The sequence below is a fragment of the Maylandia zebra genome, linkage group LG6 (assembly GCF_041146795.1).
Source record: "Maylandia zebra isolate NMK-2024a linkage group LG6, Mzebra_GT3a, whole genome shotgun sequence".
Classification (NCBI taxonomy): Eukaryota; Metazoa; Chordata; class Actinopteri; order Cichliformes; family Cichlidae; genus Maylandia; species Maylandia zebra.
The window spans coordinates 27165361-27178753 of NC_135172.1; the positions used below are offsets into that span (position 1 = coordinate 27165361).

General features: G+C 40.6%; 1 protein-coding gene across 25 annotated transcripts in view; it reads left to right on the forward strand.

The window, feature by feature from the left end:
• The window catches only part of ptprdb (protein tyrosine phosphatase receptor type Db), a 162269-nt gene that overhangs the window by 127768 nt on the left and 21108 nt on the right, over positions 1-13393 (forward strand). For 15 of the 25 annotated variants that reach the window (XM_076884960.1, XM_076884969.1, XM_076884967.1 and 12 more), the window contains 14 exons: positions 8-310; positions 1427-1620; positions 3162-3188; positions 3788-3905; positions 4185-4772; positions 5157-5251; positions 5883-6139; positions 7821-7914; positions 8637-8861; positions 8960-9120; positions 11119-11130; positions 11439-11551; positions 11640-11681; positions 12191-12288. In XM_076884960.1, coding sequence (XP_076741075.1) covers positions 8-310; positions 1427-1620; positions 3162-3188; positions 3788-3905; positions 4185-4772; positions 5157-5251; positions 5883-6139; positions 7821-7914; positions 8637-8861; positions 8960-9120; positions 11119-11130; positions 11439-11551; positions 11640-11681; positions 12191-12288 — 2327 coding nt within the window. The remainder of the gene's footprint in view (positions 1-7; positions 311-1426; positions 1621-3161; positions 3189-3787; positions 3906-4184; positions 4773-5156; positions 5252-5882; positions 6140-7820; positions 7915-8636; positions 8862-8959; positions 9121-11118; positions 11131-11438; positions 11552-11639; positions 11682-12190; positions 12289-13393) is intronic. The other 10 variants (XM_024802787.2, XM_024802788.2, XM_024802789.2 and 7 more) reach the window with 3 other exon arrangements.

The window sequence follows — 13393 nt, forward strand, 5'->3', positions numbered from 1 at the left end:
CAATCAGTTCCTTCAGCACCTCCCCAGGACATCAAATGCACCAGTCCCAGTTCTACCAGCGTCCTGGTAAGTTGGGCACCACCACCTGTGGAGTTTCAGAACGGCATCATTACAGGATACTCCATCCAGTATGCCACTACAGAGGGCAACAAAACATCAAAAAGAATTGATGGAATTTCTCCGGAAAGTTCTCCGTATCTCCTGGAAAACCTAGAGAAATGGACTGAGTACGGCATAACCGTGAGGGCACAGACGGAAGCTGGGGATGGACCAGAAAGTTTACAGCTTCTTATCCGCACTGAGGAAGATGGTATGTTTCCAACAAAAGATACAAATAAAAATAGGATGGTCCTCCCTACTAATAGTCGCTACCTCTAACTTACTAACCAAGCAGCACCCTAAACTAACAGCAAGCTTGTTCTACTGGCCAGTAAACTCATTTATTCTGTTCTTGAGCTGCAATTTAAACGGACAATGCATTTGTGAACCACTGTCAGACCCTCCAGTGAAAACCTCCTCTTTATTTTTCCTTTGTAACCACCAGAATCTGCCAACATACAGAATCTCCCTCACCACTGCTTTCTCTTGTCAGCAGCAGTCCCCTTTTTTCCTGCAGCAGCTGGCATTATCCGCTTTTATTTTTTTGAACCAGCATCTTTTTTCCTCACCTTTCCCTTTCTTCTAAAAGCCCCTCTTTTTACTAAAAGGATTGCTGAGATTTTCCTGTCGAAAGCTAGCAATAGTCCCCTCTAACAATAACAAGGCTGTCGGTGTACCTCAATCTTTCCTCACCTTGGCTTTTCTCACCAGTAATCTGTCCTACCAAATCATTTCCAGTACCTTTACAATTATTTTGATACATCTAATGTAAACCAGTGCAGTGTCTTATTGTATCTAGAGTAATTTGTTATATTTTTGATTCCAGTACTCTTTGTGCTTGTGGGTGGGTCTGTCAAATAGATAAAGGTGGCTGGAGTTTTTTCCTTCTTTTTGTATATTTTTGCTTTTTGGGGAAAGAAGTGTAGTTCTTGGCAGTACGGGAGAGGTTTTTCTTGATAACAGTATTTTCTCTTTGACTGCCTGCCACTATTTATCTGCCCCTGGCAACAAATCCTTTTCTATCTGCCATTCTTATCTTTTCTACATTTGCTTCTTATCCTCCACTGCTTTTTTCCTCCATGTTTTTCCTCAAGCGCTCTCATTTTTTTTACTATTTTGACTTTTTTTCCCTGACATCAGAGCTGTTTTAGACTTTTTGTAGGGTTGTAGTTTTTCACCTTTTTTTAGCTTTTGGCTGTTTTTGCCCCTGAAAGCATTTTTTTTTTTTTACTAGAAAGAAACTTCACTAAAGTGAAGGCCTTTAACTGAGAGGTTTAACTGCCCATCATCTGTGACCCTTGACTTCTATCCAAAAATGCATTTGTAGTTCCAAGTGGTCCTCCACGAGGGGTGGAGGCAGAAACTGTGAACGCCTCGGCTGTTAGGGTGAAATGGCGAGCCCCTGCACCTGAAAGACAGCACGGTCTGATCCGAGGCTACCAAGTCCATTATGTGAGGATGAACTACGGAGAACCTCAGGGTCAGCCATTCATCAAGGACATCCTCATAGATGACTCACAGGTAACCCGAGAATATTACCTTAATGGGTAATCTGTAAATAAGTAATCTATAAATGCAATATAAAACATTATGAGATAAATTATATTACATGGTAATGCTGATTATTAGCACAGTCAGCTCAGTTCAGCAGCACGTAGGTTTCCTTGGACATATTATACAGATGTCAAAAACCACGATGTGGCCATTAAGACAATAAAGTATCTTATTTCAATTGTGCAAACACCATCTGTCATAGAAGGTGTTGTGCTGGAATTAGGACCCAAATATAGGACAATATAGGCTTTTTATTTAAGTCCAAAATACATTAACACAAGTTCAGAAACACAAAGAGAACCATAAGAAACAGCAAAGAGCAAACAGAAGAAAGGTCAGTGAGGACTAACTAGGGATTAGACTCAGATGTGTATAATCAGCACAGGTGAGGACAATCAAGTAGGGAGGAAAAAGAACACATGAGAGGACCAACTTTTTAAAGTAAAACAGGAAATGTGTAACAACTGTTAGTTTAAAAAAAAAAAAGAAGCGCCAAGAAGGACAACAAGACAGAGGCAAAGGAAGCAAAATTAACCCAACAAAGCAGGAAATATTACTAAAATAGCAGGAAACAACACTATGACAACAGAATTAGTGACTACACATTTGCTAAATAAGAAGCTAACTCTCTTATTTGTCTGTATAATATCTCATACCTGCAACCAGTACGCTTAGTTTTGCATGAATACGGGAAACAAGCTGGTCCATCTTTGTGCAGGTCGGCGAATGTCAGACTTTTTCTACCCTTTAGAAATGAAAGAACCTTCAAACCCTCACCACAATTTTAAAGAATCAACAGTTATAGAGACATCAACTAAAAAGGATCCAAATTAAATTTTGCTTAAATGCACCCTCTCTGTTGTCTAAATCTCTTCACCCAGCTGTGGGCTTACTTGTATTTGAGAATCAGTGTTTTCTCCTGATTGTGCTAAGTCAACAGTCCGCAACCCGTAGCTAAACACTTAGCGAACAGACGTGAGAACAAAATCATTATTCTCATCACATGTTATGTAACTCCACTAATGTCCAAGTAGTAATAACAGCTAGTAACTCATGTTATGTGCCAGCAAAAGCAAGCAAATGTCATGTCAGCCAAAGTCCGTTGGTAAAGAAAATACCACAGTGTTAAGTATCGTACTTTACATCTTTAACATCTAAACTCAACATTAAAAATGCGCTTTTTTCAGTAAGGGTAAACTATTTTCTGACTCTTACTCTTTCGAGTAAGTGGAGCTAGCATTTGTTTCTTCTTGTTTTGTTTTCTGGTAAATGTGAGAATTTTTCCCATCGCAACTCTAAAAGTAATGTGAACACAGCCTGACTCACAGAATTCCTAAAATAAGATTTACAATCTGATAAGGTTAAACAGCCTTAATGTGTGTTATTACGTTTTATTTAAATTAAACTGGAGATTTTGTTAAATGCAGATAAAAAAAAAAGTCCTTTTGACTATTACTCATAATGTGTTTCTCTCTTCTTTTTTTTCCTCCTGCTGCTTCATCATTCAGTGGGAATACGATGACTCAACAGTATATGTGAGTAAACATTTATTTGTGCATATTATTTGATGTTAGAAAAAGAAAAAAAAGTAGATGAGTCATATTTATGAGACTGGAGCTTTAAAATTAAGTCTTTAAACGTCGTGCAAGAACACATTTCTATTTCTGTATTGCGTGTTCACCAGGAACATAGAAAAGAGAATATATTTAATAAAGGGACCTAAAAAAACCCCCACAGATGACTGATAATATGAGTCATTTTTTGTATCACCAAAATATTCTTGTTATATATACGATTTACACACATACTAAGAAATTAACAAAATATATGTGTTTATATGGAGACAAATCAGTTTTTAATTTCTTTGTAGGTAAACGATATTTTGAGTTTAAAAAATGATTTAAACAAGAGTATCCGTACACGTCTTGATATTGTTTGTGCAGAAGTGAGCTGAATAACTGCACAGTCACACTGTCAGGCACAAAGACTGTACGCTTTTGCTGTACCTCTTTGTGTTGCTTTAACCGCACCCTCCTTGAGTCTCTTTTTGTTGAGCAGTGACTGCTCATTATCCCGAGGACAAACAAAAATTAGTGGCCTTTTGTCGCTGACAATGCTTTTTGTTGTTCTGCAGGAAGTGGTGCTTGGGGACCTGAAGGCAGATACTGCCTACTCTGTATCAGTAGGGGCTTACACTGCCAAGGGCGATGGCGCTCGCAGCAAACCTGTTACTGTGTGCACCGCCCCGCCATGTAAGTGTGTCTGCACAGACCCAACCATACACAAAGACACAGAGGTTGAAATAAATGACACACGTAGTTGATTGTCTTTGAGAGTTTGGCATCACTAATGATAATTATTGCCCATTGAAATGGTCTCACACCTTGCTGTGCCACAAGAAGCCACGGGTGCTGTATTAATCGTACTGTGCAGTTTTGCTCGAGGTAATGAATAATGTGCTTTGTAATTACCGTCTAATTTTCTTTTCATTATTCTCTCCCTCTCTCCTGTTTCTTTCCTTTCCCTCGTAGTGCCCGAGAAGCCCAAACTGCTAGTGAGTGCCACTGACTCGGGTACGGCCCTGCTTCAGTGGTACCCCCCTCCCAGTCCAGCCACCCCGCTCCTGGGGTACCGCCTCACCTTCGGCCGCGTTGACGTTCTCCCTTTTACAGTGGTTGGGTTTACCCCCAAGGAAAACCGCTACACTGCCCAGGATATCCACAAGGGTGCTAACTATGTGTTCAGACTGTCAGCCCGCAACAAGATGGGCTATGGAGAAGAGGCTGTAAAAGAGGTGACTACTCCAGAAGACGTCCCGAGTGGATATCCAGAAAATATTATCTCAGAAGAGGCGTCTGCCACCTCGCTTCGGCTGGCGTGGAAAACAGTCCCGCTGATTGAGCAAAATGGGAAAATTTTGAAATACTCGGTGCTATACAAGGATATAAACAGTCGGGGAAACGCTACAGAGGTTGTGGTGCCCACTCAAAGGTCGAGTGTTTTGTTGGAGGGTCTGAGTGCCGATACTGTGTATGATGTCAGGGTGTGTGCGTTCACAGCTGTCGGTCCTGGGCCTTACAGCCCCAGTGTCCAATTTAGGACCCAACGGCTAGACCAAGGTAGGCTCACACTCACATTCTAACGACCCATCTTCACCAGGCTCAGGATGCTAGACACACTTCCAAACAGCACATTTGAGAGTAAATCAAGCAAAGTCCCACATGAACATGAGACATCTTGTGGCTGCATCCTAAGTGTCCTTTTTCGTTGTCTTGTCACTGTAGCCTTAGACCCAACATCCTTTTCCTAAAGCAAGGTAAGAGTTTTGGGTCTTGGGCAGGAATCACAGTCCTGTGTGTTAATAAGAGCAAATAGCTAGCATGAGGCTGGTACTAGAGAATGATACGCAGGTAAGACCAGTAGGACTGGACAGTAGAGACCGTAACTGCGAATGCTGGGCCACATTAATACTCCTTTCTTTTTTTTCTTTTTCTGTCCCGTAGTTTTTGCCACCAACTTCAGAGTAAAAGCATCCATGAAGAACTCTGTCCTGCTGTCCTGGGAGATCCGTGATAAGAACCCTGTCCAGCCGTTCACTGTAAGGAGATGTATATTTGTTTGTTAGTAGGTATAAAAATTAGCCGTGCCTCATGCAGTTTAACGTTTATAAGCTGAAAAAGCAGGACCTTGATAAAAGCCTGAGATTAAATTCAGAATTGCATGTTTTGCAGTTGTATATGGCAGATTAATTATGAGGAATCATATTTCCAACCACTCATTATCTATGAAACTTCACTCTTCCTGTCAAGAAAAGATAATGAAGTCTGGCTCCTTAACAGACAAAGGAAGATACTGTTACTTTTATCTCACAATTGCCACAATTTATGTCAAAATCTTTTCACTCCATCTTGGAGTCATAACGTAGTTAAATGTAAATACACAGACATTTGATACATATTTACAGATTAAATATGAAGAGAAAATTCATAGAACATCAAAACCTCTCACGTCTGTGGTAAACAAATATTCATGAACTGGTATTTTTTATAACAAAATAGCATCACAACTTGATTTTCTTCATTGTCAGTGCAATCCATCCTTTGTGGTTTCTACTTCCATTGGAGGAACTGCACAATATAAGCATAATTTTATTCTAATCAGCTAAGTGTAAGGCAAAACTAGGCTTCCTATTTAGACCTCTACTGTATGTGCATTTGTGGTGTTTTCAGATCCTGTATGGGAAGGGCCAGTCTGTGGAAGTGGATGGCAAACAAACTCAGAAGCTGATCACTGGTTTGGAGCCAGACACTCAGTACTCTTTTCTGCTAACCAACCGAGCCAACAGCGCTGGGGGCCTGCAGCACCGTGTCACTACTACCACCGCTCCAGACATCCTGAAAACCAAACCTATTGTAGTAGGAAAGACTAATGCAGATGGCATGGTGACTGTGCAGCTACCGACTGTACAGACCACAGCTAAAGTCAGGTAGGAAAGACTTAAAGCATGTAGACAGAGTGGATTTGTTATCCTAAATACCAACTGTGAAAGCTTTAAATTATTACTTTGTATCAATATATCTACGGACCCTGTGAGGTCATTTTACTATGTCTCGGAGCTTACAACAAGTCTGAGAACTCCCTCAACAGACCAAACGAATCCCCACTACTGAACATTTTATCTGCTTTTTGGCACCAATAATAAATATAGATACAAAGTCCAAATAGCCATACATGTTTAAATATGCATACTGCTTCTCACAGCTATTTTCCAGAAGTCTGTCTTTCTCTGTCACTTCAGTAGTGTTTTGGGGTGGGGGGGTTTTCCACTCTTTTATTGTTTACAAGATGGTCACTCAAAATGTCAAAATAATCCAAAAACACAAACTGGATTTAAATACGTATCGATTTGGATACTATTCCCTCTTTACAAATTCTTATTGTCAGATTCAACATGAGGCCGCATACTGTATTAGTAGTTCTCTCCCAGCAGATGCCACACACTTTCAACGTACTATACTGTTTCACAGCAGCTACAACTACAGCAACATACTAATGTATATTAGTATAATGTATATCATATTGATGGTCAGATACTGCATACTCTTTTAAAGTAGAGATAACACCCAGAGTTAGATGAGAGGATCAATAGCACTTTTCTGTCACCAGCAGCCACTTAGCTTAGCTAAGCACTTGAAACAGCCTGAGTCTGTTTGTAATAGAAATTGCCAACCACTTTTTCTTATGCTCAGAAAGTAACTACAATTTTTTTTAACTTTTCATAAAATTAATTTTCAAAGAATTAAATGGATAAAAAATCTATGAAAAAATTTAAATGGCTACAATTTAGGTCCAGGTCATGTATTTAGCCCTGTTATGCAATTAAAGTTACGACTGCTCTTGTGAACAACACATTTGTACTTTTGAATTTGGCTGCATGCGTCTTCCCCACAGTTCTGTCCTCTCTCCTTTTTCCTTCTACAGAGAAGCAATGTCATAATGTTGCCTCCACTATGCTTTACTATAGAGATGAAATGAGTCAGTGCATTGTGTTTGCCAGATGCTTGGAGATCTGACTTCACAGTGCACCATTTGGCAAACTCCAAGTAGGCTCTGATATGCATTTTTCAGAAGTGACTTCTGTCTTGCTTCTCTACCATGAAGGCCAGTTTAATGGAGTTCTACTTCCAGGGAGTTTCCTTCATCTTTGAAGAGCACCTTTGAAGTTCCGTTTAATGATCTTGTGGTTTTAAGTCACTTTCCAGACCAAGACTATTCCTGCTCAGTTATTCCACTTGACCTGACAACCATCCTTATGATTATCCTTGTACATGGCCTTTGTGCCCGTGGTACCACTGATAGCGTTAGAAAGTTTTATGCCCCTATCCTTTTCTGTGCTTTAAAACAATATTATAATTGCTGGCTTTAGAGTTTCTTAACTTAATGGCTTGTTTTTGTGAATTATGGGTCTTTATATAGACAGGTGTGTCCATCATGTTCCATACACATCGAGAATAAATAAAGTGTAACATCAAATGCCTCCATACTTTTGTGTCTGAAATCCTTTTAAAGTATTCTGTTAAATGTCAGAACACTGACGGTTCTTAAGAAACTGTGCAGTTTGGAGTGTGCTTCCTCAGGCCTGATCCCAGTTGCATGTTGTGTTTCAGGGGTTATTTTGTGGTAGTGGTGCCGCTGAAGAAGCAGAGAGGGGGAAAATTCTTGAATCCTTGGGAGGACCCTGACCAAATGAACCTGGATGAGGTGAGACGTGCAGCAGGCAGGAAAAATAAAAAGCTAAATAATGGTCACACTTGTTATAAGGTAATACCGATGCTGGGGGGGAATGATTATGTTAATCAGGATGATGGGGGTAATAACTGTTAAATGCGATGCAGATTTTTTGTCTGTTGTATCAGACTTATCAGACTGTGCCTTGTTACGTGAAGGCAAACGGCCTAACCATCCATTCCTTGCTCACTCTAAACAATGCTTTCACATGCCATTTCCCATCTAATTCCACTCCCTGCCTTTTTCTAAAGACTTCACCACCTCATTATTCTGCTCTGAAAGCAATTGAGTCAATAGAGTTTTATGGCGCCTACTGTCTCAGTGGATAAATGTGGCAGCAATTCAGTTGATGAACAAATTTGGGCTAAGGTGATATTGCACTGTACAGTCCATTGTTTCTACAATAATGAGGGTTTTGTTTGGGGTAAAATTGTCAAAACTGACCTTTTTTTCTGAAGGTTTTTTTGTATGTGGGTTGGGATGGGAGGGGGGAGTTTGAAGCAGACTGATGATCTGGTCATGCCCTTTGTTTGAACTTGGTGCAACCAGCATTTGCAGGTTGTTGTCCTATTTTTATGTCACGTATTTGTGTCAGACGTTTTTTTGTTTCTTTGTTTCCTTTCTGTCAATTTTCCCCATCTCCTCTAAACTCTGAACCTGCCTGCTCATTTTCTCTGTTTTGTTTTTCCTCATAGCTCCTCAGAGAGATCAACAGAACCAGCGTCAGCCGAGCCCTTCGCATCCGCAGACAGGCTAGCCAGTCAGATCCCAGGGCTTATGTCACCGCTCACTTCAAGACTCTGCCCATTGAATTCACATTAGGGGACGGCCGAAACTACGGCGACTTTCGCAACCGTCCACTGCAGAACGGACAAGACTATGTTTTCTTTGTGCTGGCGCTGCTCGACCTCTCCGAGAATGTGAGTGCAGATGCAAACACGCCCGAACAAATCTACCGTCTGGGTACACTGGTGTTTAATTTATACGTGTAACTGCTTAAACCCTTGGTCTCTTGCAGACTATGTATTCAACCAGCCCTTACTCTGATCCTGTGACATCATCATATGTGGATCCTCAACCAATTGTTGATGAGGAGGAGGGTCTTTTGTGGGTGGTGGGGCCTGTGCTGGCTGTGATCTTCATTGTCTGCATCGTCATTGCCATTCTCCTCTTCAAGAGGTAAGATCAGCACGATGGAGGAAAACAGAAATAAACGCTGTTCAGTAGTACATTTGAATGCTGACACAAAGAAAGCTGTAAACAAAAGAGATTTTGAGTTTTGCTGAATATGGAGAAAAGAATTTAAAGCTTCACATAAGTCTTTATAGTAGGGACAACAGTTATTCTGCAGGGGTTTATCCATTTCCATCACTTAATGTATCTTTTTTGTTCATTTCATGAATATTTCCTACAAGTTATCAAGCAGTGTGTGACAGAAAAAGATCCTAATCAGCAGACAGTGTCAGTTTTCTTTCAGAGATGTGCATACAGATTATTATCGTTTACATCAGTTGTCAGATCTATCATTTTGTGTGAACATCATTTATATTTCTAAATGAATAAAAAAATCAGCATTTCCTTGTTGCTTTAAAGGTTAAACCAGTGGGTTAAATGTATGGTGAAATATTTATAATTATTTATACTAATAATAGCTAAGCTTAAATTTGAGGTTTTCATAGATATGTATTTTTTTCTGTCATCATCAGTACTGTGCAAAAGTCATGAGCAATGCTTCTTCAGGCTTTCTGAAGGTCATTCACCTCTAAGGTGATTCCCAAAGAGCTATTAGCTGAACATTTTTCATATCTCATAATGGTGTACGAGCTGCCCTTAAAAAAACTGAGAAAACTGGACGAGTGCACAGGTTTAAAAACATCTGAAATGATGTCTTTAAGAAATAAGAACATTTCCAGGACCTCAGAGATGCATCTGGTCCTTCACGCGATCCATCTACTGTTTGCTGAAGCCTTATGAGAAATGGCTTCAGTTGAAGAGTGGCTGTCAAGAAGCCACTCGTAAGGAAGGAAAAGTGGAGAAAAGAACTGGACCTAAAATCAGTGGCAACGGGTCTTCTGGAGTGACAGGAATGACTGTTTTCAGCCATCTTTCGTTATAAACAGCCTCTGTCATGGTTCGGAGCTTCATTTCCGCTGGTGATGTCAAAATTGATGGAATCATGAAAACTACCATCAGCGTGACAATGACGCCCAAACACACTGCCAGTGCAACAAAAACAAACCTGGAGAGAAAAACAGACAACAGAGCACTATGAGTCATGGATTGGCCTCCCCGGAGCCCGAACGTCATTATTGACAATATTGAAGCAGCGCGGGATCCTCTTGACAGAGAATGGAACAAAAATAAAGCCAACATCCAAACAAGAGACTTGAAAGCCCTTCAAGAAGCCTGGAGAACTATTCCTGACGACTACTTAATGAAACTACAAGAAAGCTGCCTAAGAGTGTGTTTTGAGGAAAAGAGATGGCAACACCAAATAATGACTTTCAAGCTCATTAGAAGCAAAGTCTGTTTTTGTCTTATATACTGAGTTTATATACTTCCAATAAATTGTTGCACCAATTTCCCATTTTTGAAGAAAACTGCAAATAAAAATAAATAAAGTATTTGCACAGTAACGCCCATTTAAAGCCAAATATAGGGAGCAGTGTTAGCTAGCATGAGAGAAAAGTGAAAGATAACATTATCACCCATTAGCACTATTCACGATAAGCTCGCCAGCCAATCTTCTAGCTAGAGGTTAGTTAATGCACATGAATAATTAGTGTGACTGATGCAGCTCAGCAAAATTATTAACCTTGATGGTCATAATCTAATACTCAGTACAGCCCTAGAGTGCAACTCCTGGTGATTTCTAGCTATTCATTTCACACTTGTTCTTAAGCTGTACCATTCCAGGGCAGAGTTGCTAGGTGTTGATATGTATGTAGTGTCCTTGTGTGAAAAAGCTTTTGTGTTTAGATTTACTGTTGATCTTTATAGCTACAGGAGGTGCTGTTTTGCATATTTAAGATCATATTATTATTCCTATCCATTTAAATGAGAGGAAGAGAATGATGAGTTCAGCAATGCTTTAGTCCCTGATGTTTGTTGATTGGACACTAATGTTATTCATCCTTGTCTCTGCTTTTATCTACACGTCTGCCTACGTGGATCCAGCAAACCTGACAGGTAAACAAACACTGCTTATTACCATTTCCTCTGTCCTACGGGGACAATTTCCTTGCAAAGAATCATTTAGAAAATTGAACCCAGAAGAGTCAGGATTATTGCCGTGTGCCTTTATTGACAATATATTAACTAGAAGTATACTGGCTGAATTGTACATTTGTAATCCCCCAAGCTCACTTTATTCAGTGTGTTGGATAAAGATATGTATGGGAAGAGTGACAGCTGCACTGCATCGGCTGGTTTATGTCCATCATTTTAAGTGCATTTTAAGTAGATCAGGTTGAGGTAAATTATGTTTGTTCTTCCAGGAAAAGAGCCGAGGCTGAAGGAAGAAAGGGCAGTTTTCCCTGCAGCAAAGCGATGTCCTCCCACCATCCCACTGATCCTGTGGAGCTACGCAGAATCAACTTCCAGACTCCAGGTAGATTGGGGAGAAATATCCACATGCAAAATATGCTATATGTGGCCAGTGTTGATGAGATTAACTGTGGTGTTGTTTCCCTTTTCAGCCTACCGTGTATCAGTGTACCGCGGTTATCGGCGTCTGTCAAGTTAGTTGGTCCTTGTCCCCCTCTTTCTTTCTTTCTTTCTCTTTCTTTTTCTGTCTTTCCATTTTTTCTACTCTTTTCCTTCTCCATATCCATGCTAACTAACCATCCATCCCGTATAGGATGAAGCTGCTTGACATTTCATCAAACGCCTCCGGAATACTTCTACTGAAAAAAAACAAAATTAAAATCATGCTAAATTTTTTATTGCCTGTGTCATAGCCTTTTTTTAAATCTTCACCAGCAGTGTGCGTATCCTCTGAAGACATGTTATTGTGGCTCAGTAACTTTCTGAACATGCACATTGTTCCTTCTGTCTGCCTGGAGAGAAAACGGTCACTTAACCAAAAAAAAAAAAAAAGACAACACTTCCATTTGCTTCCTCCACTGTCCATGGACCGAGCACTAAACAACACCTCCTTTGAGAATCCTAACTCTTAACGTTTTCCTCCAAAGGAGTTCAATTGTGTGTGTATCAAAACCGCCTCTTTTTCTGTTTCTGTGCTCGGCAGGCATGGCAAGTCACCCGCCCGTCCCCATCTCTGAGCTGGCAGATCACATTGAGCGCCTCAAGGCAAATGACAATCTCAAGTTCTCTCAAGAGTACGAGGTACGAATGCTGATTATCTGATGCACATAAACACACGCACACACTCGCATATTTATCATTGACCTGCCGTTTCTTGCTCTTGCTCAGTTCCAGTTCTGATAGCGAGCGCGAGTAGATTTAAAGCCTCGCATTGACTATACAGTTAAGTTACGTTTGGATTCGTCTCTGTCGAACGATACAAAATCGAGCGCATCTCCCTCTCTCTGCTGTCTTGTTGTTATCTATACAAATATAAGAGGAAAATTGAAATTGCAAGCTCAAAGAGAGTTTGCTTACAGCCAGATGGTTATCAACCCCTCATTTCTACACTCTGGTGGAGAAAAGGGGAGCTAGAAATAAAGCGGCAGCCACAGAGAGCAGACTCGCCAAGAGATGCAAGAGGCAAATGTTCTCTGTAAAATAGACGCTTCTTGATTAGTTTCCTTCAACTTACAGAAGAGTTAATGTGGAACAACAACAGAAAAGCCATTTGCTTGGAGATAACAGTGTGGCTGAACTTGTCGTGCTGAACTGTGGCCCTCAAAAAAAAGACATTAGCAGAAATATTATGGCTGTGTCGCAAATAGCGCTACAATGAGCTCCACGGAGAGCTGTTAAAAGAGTAAAAATGTTTTCTTTTCCCTGCATAAAAAATGTGTTTAGGCCAAGGGCTTCTGGGTGGAGGAGACTGCATAAGGCACTAATTGGTTGCCGCAAAAGAGAGACAAATTGTGTGTGACAGATATATAGTACGTATATAGAGAAAGACAAGGACACATTATGCAAAAAGTAGAAAAACAGAGCAAGAATGTTTTTTGGGGGGCGGAGAGTGTTGGGAGAGAGGATAAAGGAGGATGGAGGAGACATTGAGGGAGAAGCTGTATGCAATTGTGGTGTGAGCTGGAACCACTCTGTTGAGCCTCACATTCTCTCTGCATGACTGTGTGCTTTGTTCGGTACTGAAGCTTTAACGAAGGAACAAGAGAGATGGATGGAAGAGGGACTGAGAGCGAGAGAGAGGCCAGAAATGATTGCGGTGTAATAATCAGGCACACATGATGTCGGCTGCTCATGGAAAGCAGCCTTAAACACACACACACACAGATACGTGCACGTATCCAGTACC